At 41.4% G+C, this 18,342-nt stretch overlaps 1 protein-coding gene across 1 annotated transcript in view; it reads left to right on the top strand.

Moving 5' to 3' along the window:
* pigr (polymeric immunoglobulin receptor) overlaps positions 1–8,752 on the top strand; it is a 37,708-nt gene extending 28,956 nt beyond the window's left edge. The window contains 7 exon segments of the mRNA XM_056271709.1: positions 1,703–1,736; positions 6,671–6,712; positions 7,346–7,440; positions 7,949–8,001; positions 8,087–8,170; positions 8,257–8,323; positions 8,405–8,752. Coding sequence (XP_056127684.1) covers positions 1,703–1,736; positions 6,671–6,712; positions 7,346–7,440; positions 7,949–8,001; positions 8,087–8,170; positions 8,257–8,313 — 365 coding nt within the window. The 3' untranslated portion in view covers positions 8,314–8,323; positions 8,405–8,752.
* The last annotated feature ends 9,590 nt before the right edge of the window (positions 8,753–18,342 follow it).

The following is an 18,342-nucleotide window of genomic DNA, read 5'->3' as shown; positions in this document are numbered from 1 at the left end:
TCCTCATATTATACTGATTTGTGAAGGATCATTTGACACTGAAGACACTGACACTGGTGATGCTGAAAATTCAGCTTTGATCACAGGAATAAATTACACTTTACTATATATTCACACAGAAAACAGCTGATTTACACTGGAATAATATTTAATACTATAACTGATTTTTGTTGTATTTTTAATCAAATAAGCGCAGCCATGGTTAGCAGAAGAGAATTATTTTAAAAGTATTTAAAATCGTACCGACCCCAAACTTTTGAACGGTAGTGTATATACAAAATAATTATACACAGTACACACACATATATCATTCATGTAGACACAAACTTTTATTTTGGATGCGATTAATCGCGATTAATCTTTTCCCAGCCCTACAAATTATGTACAGAATTATTATATTGTGCTTCATCAGACTAAGAAATTCTGAATGGTTGTTATTCCTTGGGTGGGTGAGGGGGTGAGTGGGGTGGGGGGGCACCACCAAGCATTTGTGCTTAGGGCACCCAAATGGCTAGCGCCGGCCCTGCCGCTACATAAAAGTCAAACTAAAGTTGATCTTTTCTTCGCTCAGGTCCTGAATGCACAACAGGATCAGCAAGCAGAGAGTTAACGGTTCAGACTGGAGGATCTGTCGTTATTCCATGTTATTATGACAGGAATTACACAAAACACAAGAAATACTGGTGCTTTCATGCAAAATCTGCATATAATTACTGCTCTATTCTGGCATATGCTAATGAAACCAAAGGAAAAGTGTCAGTAATGGATCATCCAGATCAGAGTTTCTTTACTGTGACTATGAGAAACCTGCAGCGTGAAGACACTGGATCTTACTGGTGTGTTGAGGAGATTGGAGGAATATTTCAAAAAGATGAAACAGAGCAGCTTCATCTCACAGTTCAATCAGGTTTGAGATGAGTTTCACATTCAGATGAATAATTCTGATCCTATTCCTAATTAATCTTAATGACTTGTGTCTGTGTGTTCAGCTCCTGATGTGTCTGTGAAGAACAGCAGTGTATCTGGACATGAAGGTGATAATGTCAGTGTCCAGTGTTTCTACACTTCTGGATATCAGAATAAACTCAAACAGTGGTGCAGATATAAAGATCAGAGCTGTTACACAGTGGGGAGGACTGACACATCCCAGAATGCATCAGTCCAGATCAGTGATGATGGGAGAAGCTCCTTCACTGTGTTGATGACTGGACTGAGACTCAGTGATTCTGGATGGTACTTCTGCTCTGCTGGATATCAACAGGCTTCTGTTCAACTCACGGTCACTGGTAAAACCCATTCACTACTTAGACCTACAGGAGTTTTTGATAAGAAAAAAACAAAAAGTTGTTTTCATTTTTTTCTGTGTTCAGTATGTCTCCACACGTTCCTGTTGTCACTGTTTTCTGAACCAAAAAAAGTAAAGTAATATAGATTAAATAGATTAAAATGGGGATCAAACAGAAGTTACAATAGCCTTTCCTTCCCTATTACCACGTATATCCAAGTGAAACGGCTTCTCAAACAAGAATAAATGTAGGGCGGGACTTGATTTCTTTTAATACGGGAATTGATTGTATGGTTGTGGTTTGCTATTGGTGGATCTGATGTGAGTGACAAGACAAGTTTTGGTTGTGATTTTAAAATCGTATGGTGACAAAATTATAATAAAAAATGTAAATTTTTCTGCAATTTTATTCAACAGCAGTTGTGACCACAGAAGAATTTAACAAAAATAGGTTAGTAGCTAATTCAAATATGAATCAATCTCAAATATTGCTTGAATATAAGATTGATATTGTATCATGGACCTAATAAGATGCTTATGTTACTAGTATATGTGTTATGATTCCTGTCTTATGTTCCCCTTGTCTTGTGTGGACTTTTGTAATTTCCTGTCCTGTGCCATGTTTTGTAGTCCCTTGTTGTTCTTGTTTATTAGGCTCCCCAGGTGTTTCTGATTAGCCACGCCCCCTTGTTATCTTGTTTAGCTTGTTAATCTCTGTATTTAAACCCTGTGTCTTGTATCAGTGTTTGTGGGTTCTTGACTTTGTAATGTTTGTTCTGTTCCTGAGTCCTGTTCCATAGTCTGAGTCGTTGTTAAAGTTTAAGTCTAGGCTTAATAAAAACACTTCTGCACTTGGATCCTGCTTTCTGCTCTGCATCATTACAATATGGTTTTTAATTTTCTTTCTTAAAGGGTTAGTTCACCCAAAAATGAAAATTATGTCATTAATGACTTTCCCTCATGTCGTCCCAAGCCGTAAGACCTCCGTTCATCTTCGGAACACAGTTTAAGGTATTTTAGATTTAGTCCGAGAGCTTTCTGTCCCTCCATTGTAAATGTATGTACGGTATACTGTCCTTGTCCAGAAAGGAAATAAAGACATCATCAAAGTAGTCCATGTGACATCAGTGGGTTAGTTAGAATGTGTTGAAGCATCGAAAATACATTTTGGTCCAAAAATAACAAAAACTACGACTTTATTCAGCATTGTATTGTCTTCCAGTTCTGTTGTGGATCCGCGTTCAGTGCCGCCGCTGACGTAAGACGCTGCTGACGTGTGTCTGGTGTGTGTGTGTGTGTGTGTGTGTGTGTGTGTATTCTGGTTCTGTTGTGGATCCGCGTTCAGTGCCGCTGCTGATGTAAGACGCTGCTGACGTGTGTCTGGTGTGTGTGTGTGTGTGTGTGTATTCTGGTTCTGTTGTGGATCCGCGTTCAGTGCCGCTGCTGATGTAAGACGCTGCTGACGTGTGTCTGGTGTGTGTGTGTGTGTGTATTCTGGTTCTGTTGTGGATCCGCGTTCAGTGCCGCTGCTGATGTAAGACGCTGCTGACGTGTGTCTGGTGTGTGTGTGTGTGTGTGTGTGTATTCTGGTTCTGTTGTGGATCCGCGTTCAGTGCCGCCGCTGACGTAAGACGCTGCTGACGTGTGTCTGGTGTGTGTGTGTGTGTATTCTGGTTCTGTTGTGGATCCGCATTCAGTGCCGCCGCTGACGTAAGACGCTGCTGACGTGTGTCTGGTGTGTGTGTGTGTGTATTCTGGTTCTGTTGTGGATCCGCGTTCAGTGCCGCCGCTGACGTAAGACGCTGCTGACGTGTGTCTGGTGTGTGTGTGTGTGTGTATTCTGGTTCTGTTGTGGATCCGCGTTCAGTGCCGCCGCTGACGTAAGACGCTGCTGACGTGTGTCTGGTGTGTGTGTGTGTGTATTCTGGTTCTGTTGTGGATCCGCATTCAGTGCCGCCGCTGACGTAAGACGCTGCTGACGTGTGTCTGGTGTGTGTGTGTGTGTATTCTGGTTCTGTTGTGGATCCGCGTTCAGTGCCGCCGCTGACGTAAGACGCTGCTGACGTGTGTCTGGTGTGTGTGTGTGTGTGTATTCTGGTTCTGTTGTGGATCCGCGTTCAGTGCCGCCGCTGACGTAAGACGCTGCTGACGTGTGTCTGGTGTGTGTGTGTGTATTCTGGTTCTGTTGTGGATCCGCGTTCAGTGCCGCCGCTGACGTAAGACGCTGCTGACGTGTGTCTGGTGTGTGTGTGTGTGTGTGTGTGTATTCTGGTTCTGTTGTGGATCCGCGTTCAGTGCCGCCGCTGACGTAAGACGCTCCTGACGTGTGTCTGGTGTGTGTGTGTGTATTCTGGTTCTGTTGTGGATCCGCATTCAGTGCCGCCGCTGACGTAAGACGCTGCTGACGTGTGTCTGGTGTGTGTGTGTGTGTATTCTGGTTCTGTTGTGGATCCGCGTTCAGTGCCGCCGCTGACGTAAGACGCTGCTGACGTGTGTCTGGTGTGTGTGTGTGTGTGTATTCTGGTTCTGTTGTGGATCCGCGTTCAGTGCCGCCGCTGACGTAAGACGCTGCTGACGTGTGTCTGGTGTGTGTGTGTGTGTGTATTCTGGTTCTGTTGTGGATCCGCGTTCAGTGACGCCGCTGACGTAAGACGCTGCTGACGTGTGTCTGGTGTGTGTGTGTGTGTATTCTGGTTCTGTTGTGGATCCGCATTCAGTGCCGCCGCTGACGTAAGACGCTGCTGACGTGTGTCTGGTGTGTGTGTGTGTGTATTCTGGTTCTGTTGTGGATCCGCGTTCAGTGCCGCCGCTGACGTAAGACGCTGCTGACGTGTGTCTGGTGTGTGTGTGTGTGTGTATTCTGGTTCTGTTGTGGATCCGCGTTCAGTGCCGCCGCTGACGTAAGACGCTGCTGACGTGTGTCTGGTGTGTGTGTGTGTGTGTATTCTGGTTCTGTTGTGGATCCGCGTTCAGTGACGCCGCTGACGTAAGACGCTGCTGACGTGTGTCTGGTGTGTGTGTGTGTGTATTCTGGTTCTGTTGTGGATCCGCGTTCAGTGCCGCCGCTGACGTAAGACGCTGCTGACGTGTGTCTGGTGTGTGTGTGTGTGTGTGTGTGTATTCTGGTTCTGTTGTGGATCCGCGTTCAGTGCCGCCGCTGACGTAAGACGCTGCTGACGTGTGTCTGGTGTGTGTGTGTGTGTATTCTGGTTCTGTTGTGGATCCGCATTCAGTGCCGCCGCTGACGTAAGACGCTGCTGACGTGTGTCTGGTGTGTGTGTGTGTGTATTCTGGTTCTGTTGTGGATCCGCGTTCAGTGCCGCCGCTGACGTAAGACGCTGCTGACGTGTGTCTGGTGTGTGTGTGTGTGTGTGTGTATTCTGGTTCTGTTGTGGATCCGCGTTCAGTGCCGCCGCTGACGTAAGACGCTGCTGACGTGTGTCTGGTGTGTGTGTGTGTATTCTGGTTCTGTTGTGGATCCGCGTTCAGTGCCGCCGCTGACGTAAGACGCTGCTGACGTGTGTCTGGTGTGTGTGTGTGTGTGTGTGTGTATTCTGGTTCTGTTGTGGATCCGCATTCAGTGCCGCCGCTGACGTAAGACGCTCCTGACGTGTGTCTGGTGTGTGTGTGTGTATTCTGGTTCTGTTGTGGATCCGCATTCAGTGCCGCCGCTGACGTAAGACGCTGCTGACGTGTGTCTGGTGTGTGTGTGTGTGTATTCTGGTTCTGTTGTGGATCCGCGTTCAGTGCCGCCGCTGACGTAAGACGCTGCTGACGTGTGTCTGGTGTGTGTGTGTGTGTGTATTCTGGTTCTGTTGTGGATCCGCGTTCAGTGCCGCCGCTGACGTAAGACGCTGCTGACGTGTGTCTGGTGTGTGTGTGTGTGTGTATTCTGGTTCTGTTGTGGATCCGCGTTCAGTGACGCCGCTGACGTAAGACGCTGCTGACGTGTGTCTGGTGTGTGTGTGTGTGTATTCTGGTTCTGTTGTGGATCCGCATTCAGTGCCGCCGCTGACGTAAGACGCTGCTGACGTGTGTCTGGTGTGTGTGTGTGTGTATTCTGGTTCTGTTGTGGATCCGCGTTCAGTGCCGCCGCTGACGTAAGACGCTGCTGACGTGTGTCTGGTGTGTGTGTGTGTGTGTATTCTGGTTCTGTTGTGGATCCGCGTTCAGTGCCGCCGCTGACGTAAGACGCTGCTGACGTGTGTCTGGTGTGTGTGTGTGTGTGTATTCTGGTTCTGTTGTGGATCCGCGTTCAGTGACGCCGCTGACGTAAGACGCTGCTGACGTGTGTCTGGTGTGTGTGTGTGTGTATTCTGGTTCTGTTGTGGATCCGCGTTCAGTGCCGCCGCTGACGTAAGACGCTGCTGACGTGTGTCTGGTGTGTGTGTGTGTGTATTCTGGTTCTGTTGTGGATCCGCGTTCAGTGCCGCCGCTGACGTAAGACGCTGCTGACGTGTGTCTGGTGTGTGTGTGTGTGTATTCTGGTTCTGTTGTGGATCCGCGTTCAGTGCCGCCGCTGACGTAAGACGCTGCTGACGTGTGTCTGGTGTGTGTGTGTATTCTGGTTCTGTTGTGGATCCGCGTTCAGTGACGCTGCTGACGTGTGTCTGGTGTGTTCGTGTGTTCGGGTTCAAATAAATATGGCTGGGCAAAAAAATGCAAGTCTTCCTCTGTGTGGAAATCCTTAGACATGTTTGCGAAGATTGTTTTGTTTCCAGCGTGCGTCTCCCTCAGACTGTAAACGAAGCTCGGGCGCACCAGACACACGTCAGCAGCGTCTTACGTCACACACACACACACACACACACACATACACACCAGACACACGTCAGCAGCGTCTTACGTCAGCGGCGGCACTGAACGCGGATCCACAACAGAACCAGAATACACACACACACACACACACCAGACACACGTCAGCAGCGTCTTACGTCAGCGGCGGCACTGAACGCGGATCCACAACAGAACCGGCCAAGAATACAATACTGAATAAAGTCGTAGTTTTTGTTATTTTTGGACCAAAATGTATTTTCGATGCTTCAACACATTCTAACTAACCCACTGATGTCACATGGACTACTTTGATGATGTCTTTATTTCCTTTCTGGACAAGGACAGTATACCGTACATACATTTCCAATGGAGGGACAGAACGCTCTCGGACTAAATCTAAAATACCTTAAACTGTGTTCCGAAGATGAACGGAGGTCTTACGGGCTTGGGACGACATGAGGGAGAGTCATTAATGACATCATTTTGGGGTGAACTAACCCTTTAACATTTAGTCTATTTCTCTGTGTAGTCTTTTTTGCCTTTTGGTTTTCTAATTAGATCTGTTCGAGTTAATTATTGAACTTTATATTATTTCTTTCTCTTCTTTAGCAACAACAATCCAACATCAAGCACTGAAGATCAGCAGAATAAGTATTAATACTCATATTAAAACATGCAAACAGAATATAACTTTTAAGTAACCAAAATGTATGCAAGTGTGATTTTAAGTTTTTAAGGTTAATTGTATGCAACATAATTTATTTTCATTTTATGACTGTAACTGGTGTGTACAGTAAAACAGCAACTGCATCAGTGAGGCCATCTTCCTCTTTTTCATGCACTGTAACCTACGTCTATTTTAGTTTTGCAACATGGCACTTGTGAAATGGTATAAAACTAAAACTAAATGGTTGTTAAAAGGGATGGTTCACCCAGAAATGAAAATTCTGTCATCATTTACAGAATTTTAGAATTTGAACAGCAAAAAACAAACATTTGAAATAAATTGAAACCAATAATAATGGCAGCATTTTGAACTAAATATCCAATTTGATGTCAACAGAACGAATCCCACGATCACAAAATAAATGTCAACAGAACTGATGAAGTAATATGTTTGCGAGTGACAGAGTTCACTATACAACTAAGAATAAAAAGTTTTTAAAAAGTTGGAAAAATGCATCATAAATTTAGTTTCAGCTATTGTCATGACAATGACAGCAAAAACGTGGTAATTTTGTATGCATATATAATATGAACCATTTGTATTGTTTATTCTCACAGGCATTATGGGTATCTGGAGGTGTGGATTCCGACGGTCGTGTTGTTTCTGCTGTTGGTGACTGTCGTGTCAGCTGTAAAACTGAGAAAGAAGAACAGTCAGTATTGATTTACCTTTCTTATTATATGACATTTTCCATCAGCCATTCAGTGTTTGATCAGTTTTGCACACTATTGTTCAAAAGTTTGCAGTCCTTTTTTTTTTTTAAGATATGAATATTTTTTTTCTCCTGCAAAAATGAATTGAAAAATTGAAATTAATCAGAAGTCAGTTTAAAACTTTTATAATGACACAAAATATTAATTTCTAATTTTTTTAATAAAAAAAAAAAAATTTGTTATCAGAGTTTCCACAAAATATGAAGCAACACAACTGTTCTCAACACTGATAATAATCAGAAATGTGTCTTGAGCAGCAGATCAGCAATGATTTATGAAGGGTCGCAGTATAGTTTTTACTGTATTTTTCATTAAATGAATGCAGCATTGGTAGAATACGAGACTTATTTAAAAAAGTACCCCATTGAGCGCTTATAAACTTTATGCTGATGTCCAAGAACTGTGCAATGGAAAGACTGATAGCATCATTTGTTTTCTCACTAACAGACATAAATAACACCAACATTACAGAGGTGAACCGAGATGGAGACAGTGACGCAGTAGGTTTGAGCTGACAACCGATTTGAGTTCAAACTCATAACTGAGAGACTCAGAACAATCAGAAATGTTTATAATTATTCACAGGGAAACGGTGTCTGTTCATCATCAGCGGTTGCAGAGAATGACGTGACTTACAGCTCTGTGACAGTACGACCTAAAACTAAAGCAGTGAGTGAATTCACAAGAACATGCACAGAGATTTGTCCTGTAATGTAATTGTCAGTATTCTTCTTAATCATCTTTCATATCTCCAGTTTAGCCCAGTATCAGTGGAGGACGAGGTGACCTACAGCTCTGTGCACAAACAGTGAGAAGTTACAGGTTTGTTGATGTTAATGATCACAGGATGTTTTACACAGACACTGAACATGTGAATCTCATTGTTTAATTTCTTTATCACAGGTGCATGTTCCTGAGCAAATATGAACACACCAACTTGAAACAAGCTAACATTTTCCATGCATCATTACAATGCAAAGCAAGCAAAGTCTCAATTCATGATAAAATGATATTAATATAACTATATCATGCTTTATAATGTACAGTCACTTGTGGTGGCACAATGTAAATACATGTTAATGCAACTTGTCTATAAAAATTCAGTTAAAGGATTTCACCGTAAGCGTTATTTAGGAATAGGTGTGTAAATTGTTCATTGTAAAAAGCATAAAGCATTCATAATATATTTGCAAATTTGTAATGTGCTTGCTTTAAGTGTGACAATAAAATAAACAAAACTTTGGCATATTATATTTGCTATATGGCTATTGTTCCTTAATGTGTGTTTTGCAATTAGCAAGTAGTCTAGCCAGTCTAATAAGGGTAATATCTTATTGTAGAAATAGGTTTTTAAGATTAAAAAAAAAAATGAATGACTAAAGCATAGGCCTATATTATGGTGGTGGGTTATTGTTGATTATTTGGACAGGCCCCATGTCAAGATGTACAAATACCCACACTTGTGGTCTTGGCCACTTGATAGTGCGTGTGCGCGACAGGAAGTTAGTGTGCAAGACCGTCCCTGGTCTGAAAAATGCCATGCGCCGTATGCTTAACCCACACTAATTCCACACTATCTATGAACTTTGTCAGTAATTACTCACCCTCATGTCGTTCCAAGCCCGTAAGACCTTCGTTCATCTTCGGAACACAAATTAAGATATTTTTGATGAAATCCGAAAGCTTTCTGATCCCCCCATAGACAGAAACGTTATAACCACTTTCAAGCCCCATAAAGATAGTAAAGACATTATTAAAATAGTCCATGTGACTCCAGTGGTTCAACCTTAAAGGGATAGTTCACGTAGGATCACGCATCATAAACATGACCAGCGTCGGCCAATAGCGAGCCTACATGGTGACCAGTGGTGGACGAAGTACACATACCATGTACTTGAGTAAAAGTAAAGATACTCAAGGTAAAATATTACTCAAGTAAAAGTAGAAGTGCTGCCTTTAAACATTCACTTGAGTAAAAGTACAACAGTATTTGCCTTCAAATGTACTTAAGTATCCAAGTACTTTGAATTTTTTTATGGCTATAATGTCCAATTACAATTTGTCACAAGACTCTTGCTTAACTCAGTCTAAGTGAAGACTAATGTCACTCTTGGCACACCAATCTATTAATGAAATGACATTAATTAGTCTGATATATATATATATATATATACTGTATGTATATATATATATATATTTTAATTAAATTATTTTTTGTGTGTTTAATTTTGGAGGGAAGGGGACTGTTCCAATAAGGTATAAAACATTTAGAGTATTAACTGTATATATTTTTCTTCAGAGCCTATGGTCATAATTATTAACATCTTAATGTAATGATACATTCACATAAACCTGCACAACACCATTAAATATATATATATATATACACACATACACATACACACACACACACACACACATATATATTCACACGCGCGCGCGCGCACACACACACGCAAATACACACACACACACACATATAATCTATGTTATGGGAGCAGCCAATTTCCCACCAAAATTAAACACAAAAACCTATTAATGCAGTGTTTCTGCTTGGCTACTCCCCCCCCCCCCAAAAAAAAAAGCTATTACATGCAAGTAATTTTAGTGGCAACGTAAGCAATGTACATTATGCGTCAATACTTACCAATAATTGCTGCAATAATAGCTGCTGCTCTCTCTGTCCCGCTTAAAATCATTGTCAACGCAATTTGTTTGGAACTATTGAGAACTACACGAATAACGTGACCGCACGGCGGCGAGATCACTGTCACAACCATCTGTTTGCAACTCTCATATTTAACGGCTCTGGTTCGCGCTTAGTAGATACCGCCAAGGCAAGTTCAAAACAAAGCGCACGCGCTGTACTGTGATTGGTGGCTCGTTCGACCAGTTACGCTTTTATCCACTCATAAATAAAAAGGAACGACTGATTTTGAAAATGTAGTAGAGTAAAAAGTCAAGTCAAGTCAAGTCAAGTCACATTTATTTATATAGCGCTTTTCACAATACAGATTGCATCAAAGCAGCTTCACAGTGATAACATGAAAGTAGTACAACACAGTTCAATAATATTGTTGAATATTAAATATCCCCAACTAAGCAAGCCAAAAGCAAGGCGACAGTGGCAAGGAACCAAAACTCCATCAGATTGGATGGAGAAAAAAACCTTGGGAGAACCCAGGCTAGTCAGGGGCCAGTTCTCCTCTGGCTAACAATCATAGCTTTACAGTAAGTCCATATCAGAGAGTACCTGGAAAAAATACATTTAGTTAATCATGTAATATTTAGGGGATAACATATCGCCGGCGTTGAGTCGTCTCTTCGCAGGCGTTGAGTCGTCTCTTCACAGGCGTTGGTCTTCTCATCACAGGCGTTGAGGCATCCGAAATCCCCGTGAGAGGCAGGATACCAAACTGGAGCCTACGAACGCCATTTTTCTCGGGACAAGCGTCCCGAGATAACAGCAGAAAGGCAGATGGGAAATAATTAGCATAGCTGATGTTCATAATGATTTCCATTACACGGGAGTAGGTGTTAGAAAACCATAATCTCACAACTCTCCGTAACCCAAACTCTCCGCAAAAAAAGTAAGATATTTGACTTTGAAATGTAGTGGAGTTAAAGTAAAAGTCTCCCAAAATTTAAATACTTGAGTAAAGTAGGCTACAGATACGCAAAAAAACTGCTAAAGTACAGTAACGAATTACATTTACTTCGTTACTGGCCACCACTGATGGTGACGTACAACACAGAAGCGCTGCGCTGTTACACTACGCAAACTCACTCAGGCCCACGCAGAAGAAAATGAATAGTTGAATAAAGTCGTAATTGTTGTTTATTTTTTGCGCACAAAATAATAAATAATGATAAACTTAAGATTGAGCCACTGTAGTCACTCGGACTATTTTAACGATGTCTTTACTAACTTTTCTGGGCCGGCAAGTTTCGATCCCTTAGAAGCCTATGGAGGAGTGATCCAACTCTCAGATTTAATCAAAAATATCTTAATTTGTGTTCCGAAGATGAACGAAAGTCTTACGAGGTTGGAACAACATGAGGGTGAGTAATTACTGACAGAATTTTCATTTTTGGATGAAAAAGTTTCGTTTTTGTGAAAAAAAATAAAATAAAAAAATAACGACTTTACTAAACCATTTATTCTTTTCCGCTTTATTCTCCTGTGCTGTTAACGTAAACCTAGTGCAGCGCTTCCGGGTTCTACATCTGAACACCGGCTCATTATTGGCCGACTCCTGCATCAGCATCACACACATGACTCATGGTGCTCACATGAACAGTGTCAGAGACTGACACGGAAGAGAAGAAATAGTTGAATAAAGGCGTTATTTTTATTTAGCTTTTTGCGCGCAAAAAGTATTCTCATCACTTCATAACATTAAGGTTGAACCACTGTAGTCACAAGGACTATTTTAACGATGTCTTTACTACCTTTCTGGGTCTTGAAAGTGGTTGTAACGTTGAGACGTCTATGCAGGGATTCATCAAAAATATCTTAATTTGTGTTCTGAAGATGAATGAAGGTCTTACGGGTTTGGAACGACATTTTTGGGTGAACTAACCCTTTAAGCGTGTCCCGTCATTCATTACATTGAGGAACTTACATGCCCCAATCGCGTCATGCCTAAGAAAACATTCCAGCGTAAGTTAAATTAATTATGTTACATACAATTTGGTTGTAAAACGCAAAGTGTTGGACATTTTATTGGTGCAGAGACTGCAGAGATTGTAATTATATCATTTTGAAAAACGTTTGAAACTGAAGCAGCACAATCATGGTGCGATTAAGTGTGTCCCATTGAGAAAATAAAAATCTTAAAACATATGCGGTCTTCATGTGCACTTGAAAACTTTGGCCAAACTCCAGAAATATGTCAGATAAATAGAAAAGTTGCACTGGCATTTGACCGTTTAAGCGCAAGAGAACTGATGTTGGGATCGCATGCTGTCTGAAAGAGCTCGGCGGCTTTCTGTGCTTTCTTGGCAGCGTTCACTTCAGGTTTGAGTCAGGATGACAAAAGTACCACATTGCATTATTTTTCGAGGCTTGTTGCGCTCTATAACTCCTTTTAGCCTAAAGCACGTCCCGGACTTTAATTCGTTTTTATGCATGTTTATTTGTCACTCTAACTTGTCAAAAAACTTTAGTTTTTCCTGTGCTGGCTAGCAATATTCACATACCCTGATACAAGATATAGCAAAAATCAGGCCATCATAATGACCGGCATACCTCCATGGTGTCTCAATACAGTAAATAACAGATTCTGCGATAGAGGGCTATAGAGATTTTGTAATAAAATCTGTAGATAAGGTTGGTTTTTTTGCCAATTATTTCTTTGCTTGCATGTGTAAAACAGACCCAAAATAACTAATTTCTGTAGTAGTCCTATATTGCAAAACTACAAAGGGGAACATGACAATACCACACCAGAAGGAACCGGTTTGACATTGACTACATCACAAATAATTCTCATTCAAAATGTAAATTAATAATTATTTTAGACTTCTCAACCAAATGGCACATTTGTCACTTCCTATGTAGGCCTATGCAACATTTACAATCAAATACCACAGCACCATTGTAAATCAAGTGGTTATGATAAAAGCAACTGACTGATGAGGGGTGTGAGAGAAAGAGAACTTCCTAGAGAGAGCAGTGGGGGTTGCTGAGTCTTCTGGACTAGTAAAGCCCAAGATCTTAAAAATACGCTTCCTTCCCTTCCCTTCCCTTCCCTTTCCTTTACCTCTGCAGATAAAACATTGTGAAAATGATTCCAGTTCACATGGATATGCGGAAGCAACAAAATATTCTGTATTATGAATTTTTAAGGTCAAACTAGTAATTGGTTGAAGTCAATTTGTAAAGAAAGACTTCACGCCTGTGCACATATTCAAACGCACATACCTGCAGACTAAACACGTAATATGCACGTGTACGTTGTCAGCGTTCGCGTTTTTGGAAGTTTAGGAACCTATTTCAAAGTTTGTCAAAAAACGTTTTTCCTGCGCTGGCTTGCAATATTTACATACCCTGATACAAGATATAGCAAAAATCAGGCCACCATAATGACCGGCATACCTCCATGGTGTCTCAATACAGTAAATAACAGATTCTGCAAATGAGGGCTATAGAGATTTCATAATAAAATCTGTAGATACGTTTTTTTTTTTTTTCACACTGCAGGAATTCCGTTTTTGTCAAACAGCGACCCCTAGAGTCGCTGTGGAGTACTTGTATTTAATGTTACTGTCGTAAATACCACTCACGCAGAGCGTCTCTGCACTGACGGCCTGATGCCCCTTTGAAGCTGTTATATTAAAGTACAAATCTTGCATAGTGTGCCTTTAAATAAGAGATCTAGGGGGTGTTTATGGGTAGGCCTATGATATTAGACTACATAGCCTATAATAAAAGATAATGAATTTCAAACCTTTTTTTCAAAACCGAGTGGGACTCTTGTCTGGTTCCTCACGCGGTCAGATTATCTTTTCCTTTTCCTAGTCTCTTCCGACCGCATTTTCTTTGCTTTTTCCATCGTCGAGTATCACGTCTGAAATGCGCGCAAGTGTTTTCATGCTTTTTTTTATTTATTTTTTGTTTGTTTTTATTAATGCTGAGAATGGGAACATACAAAAGAGAAAGCATACGTACATCACATAATATCAACCAAAACAATAAAGGAGACAATAGCGAAGAAAAAAGTGTCTTCATGCTTCATATTTTGTTGTTGATGTGTGTGACGTCGTTGCCGTAAAGCATGTTGTGATTCTCGCGAGATTTGTCGTGGGCGCTCCTCTCAAACTTGCATTGCTGGTTTTTCCATCGGCGTCCCCCCCAAACTTTACTACCAGGATGATTCGCCCTACTATGAGTTTGTTTACCGAAATGACTTTGAAGCTGTTATATTAAGGTACAAGTCTTGCATAGTGTGCCTTTAAGCCTGTAGGCTATTTCTTTCCTTACATGTGTAAAACAGACCCAAAATAACTAATTGCAGTAGTCCTAGCTTATATTGCAAAACTACAAAAGGGAACATGACAATACCACAAACACCAGAAGGAACCGGTTTGACATTGACTACATCACAAATAACGCTCATTCAAAATGTAAATTTTAGACTTCAACCAAATGGCAAATTTGTCACTTCCTATGTAGGCCTATGCAACATTTGCAATCAAATACCACAGCACCATTGTAAATCAAGTGGTTATGATAAAAGCAACTGACTGATGAGGGGTGTGAGAGAAAGAGAACTTCCTAGAGAGAGCAGTGGGGGTTGCTGAGTCTTCTGGACTATAGTAAAGCCCAAGATCTTAAAAATAGATTAAGATGCAATTTACCTGGAAATATAAAGCAATTTCTATACTTTGTCTCTCCCCTGTGAACGTTTGCTTCCCTTAATCTCTGTAGAGATAAAATGTTGTGAAAATGATTCCAGTTCACATGGATATGCGGAAGCAACAAAATATTCTGTATTATGAATTTTTAAGGCCAGACAAGTAATTGGTTGAGGTCAATTTGTAAAGAAAGACTACACGCCTGTGCACTAGGGCTGGGCAAAAAAAAATAGATTTTTCGATTAATCGTTTTTTAAAATGTGGCTGGTGGCGGGTTGACTAGCTTTCGTGAGGCACACTCGCAAGGTCTCTCGCTCTCTCTCTCTCAGCCGTGCTCGCGCTATGTATGTTATGCGCGCAGTATGTTCTGTCTCGCATGCGCGCTCTAGATTCCGGCAGATCTGAACTAATTTGCGGGCATCAGGGAGACGCAGGAGACTCCCGAGAGACTTGGGATGTCTGCAATGGCCACAGACAATTTGAGGAAGTGGTGGGGGAAGTGACGTATGCCGTAAAGCAGTCGAATTTTGTAGTTCTTTTTGTGCACGGGTTCCTACCCGAAACCCGAAGTTACATAGTGCCAGTAAAAGCGATACAGACCACGTCAGGCTATGGCAGACGTGTCATTTAACTTATTTTAAGTCGATGTACCATCACAAGGGTCTTGGAAATATATTATGAAGGTTGAAAAACTACATAGTGTTACTTTAAGTGAACGCAGCCATATGTGTCTGTCGTTCATTTTGTTGTCAAAACAACAAAATATAGCATTAATTGTAAGGAATCAGAATTAATAGCCTATGTATTTAATTCAGTCAGGACTAAAAGACTATCCAGTGTTATTTTACATTGGATTACTTTATTCAGTTTCTGTAGTATTTCTGACCTACCCAAAAACTTTTCTTTTTATGTCTCTTTATTTGTGTCTTTAGGCCTATTCTATTGTATTTATTTGTGCTACTTTTTTCAATTTAATTCAAAGATTGAAATCAAGCTTCCATGTGTTGCATAAACTCTTAACAAAAAAATTACCCCATTGTAAAAACAAACATTGTGAGATCAATGTAAAAGAAAATTGTCTAAAAAATGATAACTGATATTTAGACTGAGATTTGTATTACATCTATATTCATTATAGTCGAATCGAGAATCGAAATCGAATCGAAATCGAATCGAACTGTGAGCTTGTGAATCGAAATCGAATCGAATTTGAACATCTGAATCGATACCCAGCCCTACTGTGCACATATATTCAAACGCGCATACCTGTAGACTAAACACGTAATATGCATGTGCACATTGTCAGCGTTTTAACAGATTCACGTTTTTGAAGTTTAGGAACCTATTTCAAGGTTTGCATTCTCGAGCCACCAGGCAATGTTGTTGTGTGAATGAGCAGCCGGACCGCGTTAAGGGTTTTCTGTGAGAACGGTGTCGTGTTAGCATTAAGTTACAGTAATAACTAATGATCTTTGCAACGGAAATGAATCAATCAAAACTAACTTTAGCTGGACAATGACTTTATTCTAGAGCTGCTGTAAAGCCAAAACAATCTCTGTTACTTTAATTTCCTATTATCACTGTAAAGCTGCTTTGAAACAATCTATATTGTTAAAAGCGCTATATAAATGAAGGTGCCTTGACTTAATAAATATAATATAAATGTTTCTATTTATGCTCTGGTCTAAAATAATTGACCCAACATTTGTTTGTGAGCACAATCTCCATAAAATGAATCTTAAAATCAGCTACCTGTCACGATCTGGTTCAGATGAAGATGATGGAAAAAGCAGATTGGTCAAAGGTCCGAGGTGGAGCTGAGGGCTCAGAGGGACGAAGCAGAGTCAGGAAATCCCCATGCCACAGCGGAGCTGGTGACCCGAAGTCCCAAGGTGGATTCAGTTGAATGGTGGAGCCACTGGATGAGCCGAAGGGCTGAGGGGAGCCAGCGGAGGCGGGGTCGAAGGAATGGCTGGCGTTGAAACATATTGGAGAGAAAGGTTGGGAGCGGAGGCAGAGGCAGGGATGGCAGCGGCAAAGACAATAATGTGCTAGATAGGGATTCCAGCTATGAAAATTCATTCATTAATGGGTAGAATTTTAAATGGCAGAAGAGAAAGTGGGCTGGTATTAGGGTGGGAAGCGTTACCTCTGCACTCCAGTCTAAAAGCCAATCATTCCCCTTTAGCTTCATTTACACTCCCACTGGCTCGGATGCGATGGCCGGCTCACACACCTGGTCAGCTGGGACCTCAGGCTTCTCTTCCCAAATGGACAAGGCTTCTGGCTCAGGCTCCGTAACGGGCATTGGCTGGGTCTCTTGGTGTGCGGTGGGATCTGGCTCTTTCTCCTTAGTGGGCGTGGGCACTGGGTCTGGTTTTGGGGTGGTGATTGATGTAAAGTGGGGCTAGACACTGGCGGCATGATCCTCTTCTACCTCGCCCACTGTAAAAGAAGATCAGGTGGCACAATGGCAGACGCTCAGAAACTCCTCCACGTATTCCTCCATGTCTCTGCCGTTTCGAAAAATAAAAGTTGTAGCCCCTGAGGGCCAGAGGCAATCTCCATTCTTTTGAGGTCTGGTGCTCTGTCACGAATATGTCCAGATGAAGATGATGGTGAGGAATTCAAATATTTTATGGGGTATAAAATATACCCCATAATATATATACCCCCCCCACACACACACACACACACATATTTTAACAACATGAAAATATTGAAAGTACATATTTTATGGCATACATAGTCTCTGTGGTGGCCAGCCTTTACTTCAAAGCAGTAATGCAAATAGGCCTGTAATAGACTGATATTTCTTTAAGACCTTTGTGTGGGATGTCATAATTCACAGAAGACAAGAGGAAGTTGACATCAGATTATTGTGCAGATGACGCACTATCACGACCAAACCATCATGCATTCTATTTTTTCTTTCTTTGGCTCATAGCAGGCAAGCATAGGCGGGAGTTAACCAATGACTAAGGAGATGCATAGCTGTAGCTATAACTAGTAGCATGACATTCAAACAAACTGTTTATTGCAAAGAAGAACTGCTGACAGCATGAGAAGAATGTTGGATATATGCAAAATTTGTATCTCAAAATCAGTTACTACTCGTTTCAGAATGTTCAGAGAATATTACAAAATTATGGTTGCAAAATGGTTAAATTGAATGCTCCCTTAACACTTAAAGTTGTGAAAGTTTAGAGAACATTCAGGAATAACATTTTCATTACTTAATGGGAACATTAGCAGAATGACGTTAGAACATATTTTTGTTAGCTGGGAGTGTCATCATAGATTATTTGTGATTGAAATGTATTGTGTTACGATTGCCCCCCAGGCCCAGACACCCTATTGAAACAGATGCAGAACAAATGAATGTGTGACGAGAAAAAACTTGAAATCTAGAGTCTATCCTTATTGCATTTAGTCAGATGGCGCAAGACGTTTGAGTGTTATGAAGGGAGACAAGGGAAGTG

The sequence above is a fragment of the Rhinichthys klamathensis genome, unplaced genomic scaffold (genome assembly GCF_029890125.1).
Source record: "Rhinichthys klamathensis goyatoka isolate OS25496 unplaced genomic scaffold, OSU_Roscu_1.1 h1tg000323l_1, whole genome shotgun sequence".
Taxonomy (NCBI): Eukaryota; Metazoa; Chordata; class Actinopteri; order Cypriniformes; family Leuciscidae; genus Rhinichthys; species Rhinichthys klamathensis.
This window is presented reverse-complemented; position numbering and strand designations above follow the sequence as displayed.